This window comes from Sardina pilchardus, chromosome 8 (genome assembly GCF_963854185.1).
Source record: "Sardina pilchardus chromosome 8, fSarPil1.1, whole genome shotgun sequence".
Lineage (NCBI taxonomy): Eukaryota > Metazoa > Chordata > Actinopteri > Clupeiformes > Clupeidae > Sardina > Sardina pilchardus.
The window spans coordinates 3470242-3481916 of NC_085001.1; the positions used below are offsets into that span (position 1 = coordinate 3470242).

The 11675-nt window shown below is 44.7% G+C and overlaps 2 protein-coding genes across 3 annotated transcripts; both read left to right on the plus strand.

The window, feature by feature from the left end:
* The first annotated feature begins 270 nt into the window (after positions 1 to 270).
* On the plus strand, positions 271 to 4916 carry LOC134088454 (tripartite motif-containing protein 16-like protein). The gene is made up of 6 exons (XM_062542418.1): positions 271 to 644; positions 1375 to 1470; positions 1812 to 2045; positions 2507 to 2666; positions 2807 to 2869; positions 4012 to 4916. Exons 1-6 carry the CDS (start codon positions 324 to 326, stop codon positions 4533 to 4535), a joined length of 1398 nt encoding a protein of 465 aa, XP_062398402.1. The 5' UTR covers positions 271 to 323; the 3' UTR covers positions 4536 to 4916.
* A 1401-nt stretch (positions 4917 to 6317) lies between these two features.
* LOC134089481 (uncharacterized) lies at positions 6318 to 11518 on the plus strand. 2 transcript variants are annotated; one of them, XM_062543924.1, is made up of 2 exons: positions 6318 to 6400; positions 8815 to 11518. In XM_062543924.1, the coding sequence occupies exon 2, from the start codon at positions 8850 to 8852 to the stop codon at positions 10239 to 10241; it is 1392 nt and encodes a 463-aa protein (XP_062399908.1). In that variant the 5' UTR covers positions 6318 to 6400; positions 8815 to 8849; the 3' UTR covers positions 10242 to 11518. The 2 variants fall into 2 exon arrangements, with proteins under 2 accessions (XP_062399908.1, XP_062399909.1); XM_062543925.1 differs by lacking the exon at positions 6318 to 6400 and adding an exon at positions 7734 to 7797.
* Positions 11519 to 11675: the final 157 nt, after the last annotated feature.

Genomic DNA, 11675 nt, shown 5'->3' on the forward strand with positions numbered 1-11675 from the left:
TAACTCCTAGTCTTCAGCCCCGTGATCGTTTTGCACTTCTTCTCCTTGCAAACCAATCTTCAAGCTATCAGCCTAGTCTAGTATTTCTGAATTGATTAAGGGTGAGTATGTAATTACTGTATTTACTCACAATATCACTTAGCCTACATAAAATTGACGCTCAACCAAGTCAAAAGCATCCAAGGGTTAAACGCTGTCAGTCGTCTGATTGCACGTAGGCTACACGCCCATTTGCGGTAGCCTGGCACCTATGCGAAACGAAACTAAAGCCTAGCATAGCCTAGCCTACAAGTTGTGAACTACAGGATATATGCAAAAGAAGAATGGCAGAATTGACTCCAAGTAACCAGGAGCTTTTTACGTGCGCGATTTGTCTGGATCTCCTAAAGGATCCAGTCACTGTTAATTGTGGACACAGTTACTGTATGGACTGCATTATGGTCTGCTGGGATCAGGAAGATCAGAAGGGAGTCTACAGCTGCCCCCAGTGCAGACAGACTTACAAACCAAGACCCGTTTTAAACAAAAACACAATTTTTGCTGAGCTTGTGGAACAGTTCAGGAAGAGCAGAATTCAACCTGTTGTTCCTGCTCCTGTTGTATGTGCTGGAGCTGGATATGCGGAGTGTGACGACAGGAAACAGGTAAGGTGGTGCAACATATGGATATTTTCACTGAAGTGTAGGCCTACTTCACAGACCACTTGGAGGTGCAAACAATATCGGATTTTGGTTGATTTTACCATCAGTTAAGTTCTAAACAGGCACCTCACTTACTTTGGATAGCATTATCACAGGAGAGATAACAACATCAACAAAAACAAATAAATAAATAAAAAAAATAGACTGGAGTAGGCCTACCCTAACTCAACATTTGACATGTTCCGTGTTAAGACGTCACATTGTTATTTGCCAAATTGATGGCCAAGGAGCCAGAAGTGAACATACATGATGAAAACTGTGCTTTTCATTATACACGACAACATACTAAAAACCCCTTATGTGATCTCTTCTTTCTTGTTTAATGGCGGAAGGCAACCCAAGTTAACGGTGCATTACCACCACCTTATGTGATCTCATGGTGACGCTCACTAATGCCCAGCTGTGGTTACTGTGTGTGGAGCTGTGATGAGAGTTCCATCACACAAAGGCCTATAAACAGTGAATAACGGCGTTTTTCTCTTCTCTCTTGAAGTAAAACCAGCCTGAAATTATAGTGTTTCTTAGTAGGGGGCTCATCAGTAACATTAAAGATCAAAACCTTAGCCATTATGTTCATGAGCTCCCTCTGGTGAAGCAGCGCTTGAGGAATTGTCTAGCAGCCCTTGTAATTCTATGATAACTGCAGTGGATGTGATGCATTTGTTCAACATAGACACACTTCAGAGAGACCCAGAGGAAATTTCAGCAGAGAATCTTGGAGAGAGAGAAGGAGCTGCAGGAGCTGAGGAAGGCTGTGGAGACACTCAAGGTGAGTACTGACCACAGGAGAGGACAACAGCTGATTGTTGGACGAGCCATATTCGGCCTCAGTTAAGGACTAGGTCACTCGTCCAGTTAGCCAAAGAGGATGGCTGGTATAGGTCTGTGTCTGTGTCAACAACACAGCATGTGGGGGGTGTCGTGTGCCTCCAGTTGAGACCACGCGTTATGACACACGTCTTCGACGCAGGCATTTGGTGTGTGCAAATGTGTACTGTGCACAGAGGAAGATGCCACTTCCTTAAGCCACACTGTTGAGTAACAGGCTTTGTGAAAGAGATGTGTGAGGGCTGCTGTAGTTGGGTAATGTATCTCTGTGTCTCGTATCAGAGCTCTGCACAGGCAGCAGTGGAGGACAGTGAGAGGATCTTTACTGAGATGGTCCGCTCCATTGAGAGAAGGCGCTCTGAGGTGACGGAGCTGATCAGAGGTCAGGAGAAGGCTGAGGTGAGTCGGGCTGAAGAACATCTGAAGCAACTGGAGCAGGAGATTGCTGAGCTGAAGAGGAGAAATGCTGAACTGGAGCAGCTTTCACACACAGAGGACCACATCCATTTCCTCAAGGTAACTGCTGATAGGTTATGAGGGCACAGGATGTGCTGATGGCATTCATGTACCTCATGCAGCACTTTAACAGACCCCATGCCCTTTCAGATCTGTAATGAATGTTTTCGTAGTTATACAAAATGAGCGTGATTGTTAGATTTTAACTGTTTGAACAGTACTTAAAAAAAAATGATGTTGAATGGTTCATATTGTCATTTACTGTTGTACATTAGAATAAAATACCATGACACATTTAGATTTAAATAAATACATAAATAGGCAAAAAGAATCCAACTGGATTTACAAGAAATACCTATTGTACTTTATGTTCATACATTCAAATGAATTTTTGAGAATGTAATTAGTCCCCACATCCTAACCACCCCAGCTCCACCCATGAACCCCCCCCTGCCTCTCTTTCTCTCCTCCGTCATCTCTCTCCCTCTATATCTCACTCTCTGTCATGTGTTCCTCTGTAGACACTCCAGTCAGTGAGCAGCACACCTGAGACTGAGGACGTGTCCAGCACCTGTGTTGACCAAAGCCTCTCTTTTGAGGCTGTGAAGAAATCTGTCTCCTCTCTACAGGGGAAGCTGGAGGATTTCTGCAAAGAGGAACTCATGAAGATATCTGCAGCAGGTTGGTCACACTTCAGACATTTCTGACACTTAGATTCTGACACTAATTTTTTAGTGATATCAAAACCTAAAGTTAGATTGATACAATGTTGATGTTTACACCACTTAATGAAGCCGGTGTTGTTTATGGTTCTGTTACAGTAGTGACTGAAGTGCAGGCTGTTTTGCCTTCTGAACCTACAGCCAGAGAGGATTTCCTACCATGTAAGTTTTGTCACACACATTTTACACAGTATGCTTCCAACTTTCAAATCACAAGTCACATTTATTTGCTGTCACATTTTCAGAATAGTCTACCAGGTTTAAGCAGTTAACAACACTACAATGTGTAACATGTTCTAACATGCTCCTCTGTTCAAACATCCATTTATTATTGAAATCAAACTAAATGTAACTTTTTAGTGCACATCAAATAAAAAAATGAGTTGGGCCCACGGGTACCCAGGTTTGAGTAATGAGTTGGGGCTCTGTGACGCCTCAGGCCCACGGGTACCCAGGTTTGAGTAATGAGTTGGGGCTCTGTGACGCCTCAGGCCCACGGGTACCCAGGTTTGAGTAATGAGTTGGGGCTCTGTGACGCCTCAGGACACTGGTACCCAGGTTTGAGTTGGGGCTCTGTGACGCCTCAGGCCCACGGGTACCCAGGTTTGAGTAATGTCCCAATGCCACCCCATGTCTCTCTCCCACTCGCTTCCTGTCTACCTCTTGACTGTCCTATCATAATGAAGGCAAAAGGGCCAAACAATATACTTAAACATGCGTGCACAAAGTGCCATCAAACAGATGGGTATGGAGAAGTTGTTCCATTCTTTTCATTTGTAGCCAGTGGTTTAATTTCTTATTTATTTGAGAATTGACATCAGCAGCAACCTGTCTTATAACTTAGGCATTGTCTCTTTTCTTCAGTAGAAGCCTCAGCAGCTTTGTGAAAACAATTTAGTGCTGGCCTTCTTGTAGAATGTGTTTGATTTAGGACTCTCTAAGCGGTAACATAAAAATACTTAAAGAGAATAGAAATAGAGTAGATGCTCAAGTGTCTAACGTCACATACCATTCATTGCCTACTGTACTAGTCGATTATTGTATGATTGTAATTCTTCTGGTTATGGTAGTACACTTTTGTCCAAACAATACACTAGTTAAATGTAACAGTATACAATTTCAAACAACAATGTTAATTCATAGTTTAATGAAAATAACTTAAAGTGTGACACACAAATATTACCCTCATAGAGAACTCAACATGTATTAATTCCTATGCTAATACAGTACAGCACATGCAAAGTCAGACATGCATACACAACATTGAAGCATTCTGTCCTTTGTGTTGTCTTCTCCTTCATCAGACTCCTATCACTTCACACTGGATCCAAACACAGCTAATGTAAAACTCCACCTGTCTGAGGGGAACCGGAGGGTGGAGAGGAGAGATGAGCTCCACTCATATCCCGATGATCATCCAGAGAGATTTGATGGGTACCCTCAGGTGTTGTGTAGAGAGGGTGTGTCTGGACGCTGCTACTGGGAGGTGGAGTGGAGTGGTAAGGATGGTGTTTACATCGCCGTCTCATATAAAAGCATCAGCAGGAGAGGATGGGGTGCTGAGCGTGTCTTTGGATGCAATAACCAGTCCTGGAGTCTCTATCTCACCAGCTTCAGCTGCTTTTTCTGGCACAATAATAAACGGATTACGCTCCCTCTAGTGGCCAGCTCCAGAATAGGAGTGTATGTGGATCACAGGGCAGGAACTCTGGCCTTCTACAGCATCTCTGACACAATGACCCTCCTGCACAGAGTCCAGACCACATTCACTCACTCACTCTACCCTGGGTTAAGACTACAAATGGGATCATCAGTGAAGCTGTTGTGAGTGTTGTCAGTTGGGTATTGGTCTGGTATGAGCTGCATGGCCCCTGCTGCAGTAGACATTAGTGGTTCAGCTTTGGGAACTGGGCTCAGACTCCTCACAGATGCACTGAGGAAAAGGAGGGGTATGTGTAGTGTCGTGTAGCATAAATGTCCGAATTCAATAAGTCAGTAAGGTATTGTACAATTTTTACAAAAATGTGTTGCGCTTTGCACCTATGCAATATTTTGGACAGAAAGTGTATTATAATTCAATTCTTATTTTATTACATTGATACAGATAAAGAAACCTATTTTTCAAATACTCTGAATGTAATCAGCTGTAATTTTAAAGTCAGCTTCTGATTGCCTGCCATCGTTGCAGAAATAAAAAGTCTGTGTTCCATAGTGTGTCATGTCTTCCCTATTTGCAGAATATAAAGAAGCCTCAAAACCTCAGTAAACAATTCCAAACAGCCTCTACCACTGTTTGGTGGTAGAGGCTGTTTTGTGTGACATTGAAAAAATGTAACATTTGTCAGTACTGTGGCATAATTGGTTATGTTCAATTCCATGAGGTGATAAACCTCAGAAGACAGAATCTCACACATGAGATAACTTCTAACTGCAAAAGAACCGCAATGTGAGGTCCCCAGCCTGTTTACCAACATAGCCTACTAAGAGACAATCAGTTTAACACAACACAGCAAAATAATCTCCTTGGTCAAATTCTGCTTTAGGGAAGACTTCTTTAGTGTGGAGTTGAGTGATTTGTTTACTCAAATCCATCCATTAAAACCTTTTCTAAAATGTTCGACACTTCAGATAATCTCAAATCATGTTACAGCATACAGTATCTGAAGTGAATTGTGTCGATCCCGTCATTAAGATGCTCAACCATATAAGAATTATGAACACAGGCTTGTCCAAATTGACCATTGCCTTTAACATTAGTCTTCCCGGCACACATTTTGCCATACAAAAGAAGATTGATGACATGGATTGTTGTTTTTTCCATGATAAATAAAGTAAAAAAATCCAATCAAACCATTTCTGTTTTTCCCTCAATTAATCTCATTTTAACCTGCGGTTGTAGCCACCGTTTCCAGAGCAACGTGGCGTGCGTTCCAGAGATATTTCCAGGTGGACTTTGGCCAGTCATGCCCTATGACTCATGTGCACTGTTTGCTCTTGAGATGGGAGTCTGAAGCCACATATACAACACACTGCCCACCACCCCCTGGATCATCAGTATGCCACTGCCTCACACACACAGCACACACTGACCAATTTCACTGCATTCTTTGCTTTGGTAATGATATGCATGTGACAAATAAAACTCCTTGTATCCTTGTATAGGCCAGAGAGAGAGCGATTTTAATCTGTTGGGTAATAACTGTTGAAGCTGGAAACACCAAAAGCAGAAAAGAGATTGGAAACTAGAGTCCTCAGGTGGGAAAGATAGCAAAAGTTGAGTGTTGATAGTCAAATCCATGGGAGCGAATGGTCTCATCACTTTCTCCAAAACCTTTGACAGTTAAGGGAAGGGTGACAGGTCTGTAGTTCTTCACAGTTGGATTAAGTTTACTTTTCTTTAGCAAAGGTGAAACCCTTGCCTGTCTAAAAGAAGGAACTATTGCTGAGCTGATATGTGCAATAGGTGGCTGTATAGCTTCACTCCACAGAATGAATCAATCCGCAGGATGTAGTCGTGTCTAACGGGAAATTACATCACACACATCGCTCAAGTGTTCTGTTCACATACAGTAGTGTATGCTGCAGCTATTAGCTTCCAGTTTAATCAGTGGAACCAGCCACACCAGACGTGATAGCGCCGCGCACATTTGTCATCACAAGGACATTAAATAACCACACCTGGACAGGGCACAGGTAAGGCACTGACTGGAAACATTTTATAAAGAAAGACCAATAGAAAGAACACAATGGTTATCTTCTCCGTGTTATCAAGGCACGTTTATTTACATTTTGAGCTGATAAGTGGAAAATAGAGCCGTTTACTTCAGTGATAATAACCCCTTTCACAGATAACAGGGGTGTAAAGCTACACATATTTGTACCGAACCGTTTAGGCACAGGTTGTCAGGTTCAATGCAAATGTGTACCAAATGCAGTCTTTAACAGTAATCAACATTACGTTAGTTTTTACCTGTGGGCCATGTTTCAAATCTGAGTCTCTACACAAACACAGAGGCAGAGAAAGGGGCAAGCACAGGGGCAGAGAGAACAGACAGAGAAAAGAAGCTCTGGGAACAGAAGACAGTTGCGTCCAGTGTATTCATACGTCTGTCTTCACAGAAAACGACTTGTCTTGGTGCGGTTAAGTATTTTTAAAAGAGGAACTGTGAAAGTGTGACAATTTCTTCACCGTTTTCTCGTATTACACTTATCCCATCTCACATTTCTCTGCAGAGCTTCCCCTAAAGCTTTAGCGTGTAGCATGATCACAAGGCTGCGAAACTTTCTGTTTGTCAGTGCCCAGGCCCGGTGGCACAGGCACACACCGCTCCCAGGCGCTATAGGGGGAAGTGAGATCGCCATCATTCAACCCGGAATAAGTCACAGCACCATTAATTCCAATGACTCTGAAGCACTATTTCTTGGAGGTGCTATGACTAATCCAAGCTATGACAATCTCTGTCCTTTGTCGGTTCATCTATCCGTCTGCTCGTGTTGTGGTGTAAGTCTGCAGTTTTGTTCGGTTAGATGTTAATAAAAGTATTTGTTCTAGTAAGGAGTCTTGCGCTTGGGTCTTACTCAGTATTGCCATAGTCCGCTTATTATAAGCGACTTGGGCTTGTTTTTTGTGAAGTTGCGGGTTGCGGTTTTTGGGGCGTGTATTTGATGTGGCCGTTTCTTTTGGGTTTGCTTTGTGTTTGTTGTTTCTGCATAGAATCCACGAAGCGCCTACACGTACACAGAGGGCATTTTAAACCTATGCCTCTGCGTCGACTCTACGCTGTAACTATAGGCTCCTCTAACATGACCGCCCCAGAATAGTAACATATGGGGTTCGGTGAGGGGATGCTACTTGGGTCGCTTCTTTAGGGCTTACTTCAGAGACCTGTTGCTTATTTTGCTCACGTGACCTGACAACACTGTTCCTACTTGTGAAACCTGACGGTATGAACCGACCATTAATAATGGACCCAGCAGACTCTCAGCGCCTTGGGGAGCTTCACATGGTGGAATACACCTTAAACAGGCTCAATTGTGAGCTTGTAAGGACCACCAACCTGGAACGCCGGCAAACCATTTGTCAGATGATGGTGAGGACAATTTCTTCAAGGCCCTGGTTACAGGAGGTTCCGGGAATGTCTAAACTGGCAGACCAACTGTCAGATCTGGGAGAAACTCTCCCATCCCTGCTTGATCCCTCCAGTGAGGTGTCCCGACGCCACGCCCGCTGCCCAGTCGCCCGACGCCACGTCTGCAGCTGCCCAGTCGCCCGACGCCAAGCCACCCCTGCCCTGCCCTGTTCTCGTTTCCCCCGTCACCGTCACCGTCCCAGTCACCGTCACCGTCCCAGTCACCGCCCCAGTCACCGTCCCAGTCACCGCCCCTGTCTTTGTTCCTGTCTGTGTTCCCTTCTGTGTGTCTGTTCTCAGGCCTGTCCCTGTGCCCGTCTTTATCCCAGTCACCATCCCCATTACAGTCCACCATCCCCATTACAGTCCCTGTCACCATCCCTGTCACTGTCTTGTTCCCGTCTCCTCCCCTGCCTCCGAGTCTGTCGTATCCGAGTCTGCCACTGCCCAACCCGAGTCTGCCCTTTTGCTGCCCAGTCTGTGCTCTTGTGCCCTACCTGAACCTGCCTGCCAGATCCTACCTGCCTAATTCTATTTTTTGTTTTAACGCTATAGCGGACGTTCAAAGGGTGTATATTTAGTTCACGGTACGTACGTCTACCTCGTTGCCATAACTGGACACTATGGACATTTTTACCATTAATATAATGGCTTCAAAGTCGTTTTGATGGTAAACAAACTTGTAACAGGGAGAACTACCTAGAGTTTTCAGCAAATGTTTGTGAACAATTGCAAACAGTCAGAGGGAGAGGTTCTCCGCGAACATGAGTTTGACAAAGGCAACAACTCAATTACCGATGGAATGGAATGCTAACACCAAACTGTTCAAAGAAAACATGTTCATCACAAACGTTTGCCAAATTTGAGTGCACCTAAGCTGTACTATGTGTTTGCACTTGGATGCATTAAGCATGTCTGCAAATGTGTGTTTGTATGTACTTGTGAGTAATTGTTTTCCCATCGTCCCTGTTGGTGTAGATTGTAGATGCTGAATCCCAGAGGAGTGAACCGAGATGATGCAGAGGAAGCTGGTGCTGCTGGTTGGCATCACCATGGTTACCCTCCTCATGATACTGAAGAGGGAGCACGTGATACGCCTGGTGAACTTGATGAGACCTTACTCCCCGTCTGTCCTGTTCGACTCAGAACTCACACTGCAACCATGGCAGCGGGCACCCACGGACACCATCACCCCCATCCCAGGCTCCAAGCACCTCATGGTGTCTGCGTTTAAGGACCACAGACAGGGTGGGGCTATCCGGGTCATCAGCATCATCTGCAGGCAGGAGCTGCAGCCGCTCTACTGCGTCCTGTGTGCCAACGATGATGCTAACGCTAACGTTGATGGTAGTGCTAGCACTGGTGCTAATGCTAGGCCAAATGCTAAGGCTAATGGGGCTCTGGGTCAGTGCACAACCTCACAGGCAGAAGTTGATGTACACAGTGATAACTTTGGCTTTCCTTTTCACACCTCAGATGTGTTTTGTATTACTACAACATCACAGCAAGCTTCATATGTCAGTATAACAACTGACCCAAACAAAAGTGGCAGTTTGACATATTTATCAGTCCAAAACCAGAAGGTCAAAGAATATTTTAGGTACAATTTTACTGTATGCATATCCAATCTTTTTGGGAAGTACAATAACGCCCTCCAGTTTGCACAGACCATGGAGGTGTACAAGCTGATTGGGGTTCAGAGGGTTGTCATCTACAACACCAGCTGTGGCCCAGATGTTGATAAAGTCCTCTCGTATTACAGGAGAGAGGGTATGCTGGAAGTTGTGCCTTGGCCAATAGACAAGTTCCTAACGCCCTCTACTGGGTGGAGTTATGACTTGCACCACGGTGACATTCATTATTACGGTCAGCTGGCCACTCTGAATGAATGTATATACAGATATATGTACCAGTCAAAGTACCTCCTGCTGAATGACATTGATGAGATCATTATGCCTTACAAACATGGTAAACTGGACAAGCTAATGGATACATTGCAGCAGCAACATCGCGATGCAGGGGTCTTCAGGATCGAGAACCATGTTTTCCCCAAAACGCAGTTGGATGACAGTGGGCGATTTCGTCTGCCTCAGTGGAGGGACGTGCCTGGTGTGAACATCCTGGAGCACATCTACCGAGAGCCAGACAGGAAGGACGTGTTCAACCCCACCAAGCTGCTGATTGATCCCCGGAGAGTGGAGCAGACCTCGGTCCACACCACACTGAAACAGTTTGGACCTGTTGTCGCTGTCCCGTTCGATGTCTGTCGCATGATCCACGTCACTGTCCCCCTGCAAGGACACCTCTCCAAAGACCAGCTGCTCGTGGACAAAAAACTCTGGGAGTTTGAGAAGCGCTTGATTCCCAGCATTGATCATGCACTGAATCAATCAGGTTTGCTGTGAATCACTGATGTCCCCAGCTGTGATACTGTTTCAAAAATAGAATCACCTTTGTGTCATTTGTATGTTCATTGTAATAAAAAAACAATCAAGCACACATTTCTCAGCCAAAGACAAACATACATAACTCAAAATCAAGGTCCTGTAAGACTTAGACTGATTTCCCCTACAGAGGACAAAAATGAATTGCCGGGTCTCAGGAGGATACAGTGACGCAGAAATTGACCATAAATTACCCTGTAGTGAGATATTCTTACATGGTTTATTATAGTCCAAAACCCGGAAAAGCCCCCTAAAGACCCTCCTTGCACAGCGCACATTATGTGTGGCCCAATTAGACGACAATTGTTTTTGTATCAGTAGATGTTCCTCTCTCCAGCAACACATCCACCAAAGCCACTGCGAATACGAGATAATGGCTCTTTAAAATGACCAAAATTTAGAGGGAAAATTCTGCTTTCAGTGGTTCAGATAACCTCCTAGTGCACTTTTTGGTCTGTAAAACTAGGGAACCTAGGCTCTATGGAAATATAAAGCTTATGTTCATATCTTGGATAATCAGGGTAGCCATTGCAATTTCAGTAATTTTCAGTCAAATTGTTGGATTTTTGAGGGTCTCTGAGGGGGTCCCAGAACTCCATAACAAAAAAAGCTTAAAGGTTTTAATTATATGGCTGTTCATAATTCCACATACTTATCACACATGCAAAGTATGAGCCAATTTGTCCGACCCCCCTCTTCCGACCTCTGCCCGGTTTTCTCATGCAACAATTCTCATGTGTAAACCTCTGTGACTGTCTGTGTGCTCTCCAAAGTCAGTAAAGATACTAGCCTGGCACGCCCTCCCAGTAACATAGCCTAACACCTTCGGCGTTGCTGTCGCTGGTCTGGCCAACTGCTCATCGGGCAGGATTTCTGAATTCCCCAAAACTGCGGAACTGCGAAACTGTGGTCGAGAACCAATCAACTTTGAGCAGCTCCAACGGCTCTGGGTAGAGGCGTGTTCAAGGCAGAGGAAAGAGTGTTGTTATTGGTTTAAACTCGGCAAACCCCTTTCTGACATCGACCAGTAACAAATCGATGCACTTAAAGGAGGCGGGTCAACCAAGCGCTTGGAGAAACCGTTTAGCACAGGCTCTTGGTCAGACTAAAGTCTCGCAGAGCCTTTCAAGTTGATGGCAATCAAGCTATAAAAATACTACCTGTCGGCCTAAGCAAACCACAGACCAATGGTCTGGACTCATGTGCAGGAGGGTCATTGTGTCAGAGATGCTGTAGAAGGCCAGAGTTCCTAACCTGACTTTCGCCAGATCCTGTAGTTCGCTGTCTGCTTCACACAAGGATCTGGGACTTCTCGATAGGAGATGTATTTCTGAAGGCGGGTCCTTGTAAAACATCCTCGCATGTGATTTGATAAACCACTTGCCTGTTATCTTG

What these genes read in the sequence shown, in the direction of transcription:
- LOC134088454 (XM_062542418.1), top strand. Translation starts at nt 324, where the DNA reads ATGGCAGAATTGACTCCAAGTAACCAGGAGCTTTTTACGTGCGCGATT. An exon ending in ACCACATCCATTTCCTCAAG is followed by an intron (nt 2,046 to 2,506) that starts GTAACTGCTGAT and finishes GTTCCTCTGTAG; the next exon opens with ACACTCCAGTCAGTGAGCAG. An exon ending in CATGAAGATATCTGCAGCAG is followed by an intron (nt 2,667 to 2,806) that starts GTTGGTCACACT and finishes GTTCTGTTACAG; the next exon opens with TAGTGACTGAAGTGCAGGCT.
- LOC134089481 (XM_062543924.1), top strand. Translation starts at nt 8,850, where the DNA reads ATGATGCAGAGGAAGCTGGTGCTGCTGGTTGGCATCACCATGGTTACC.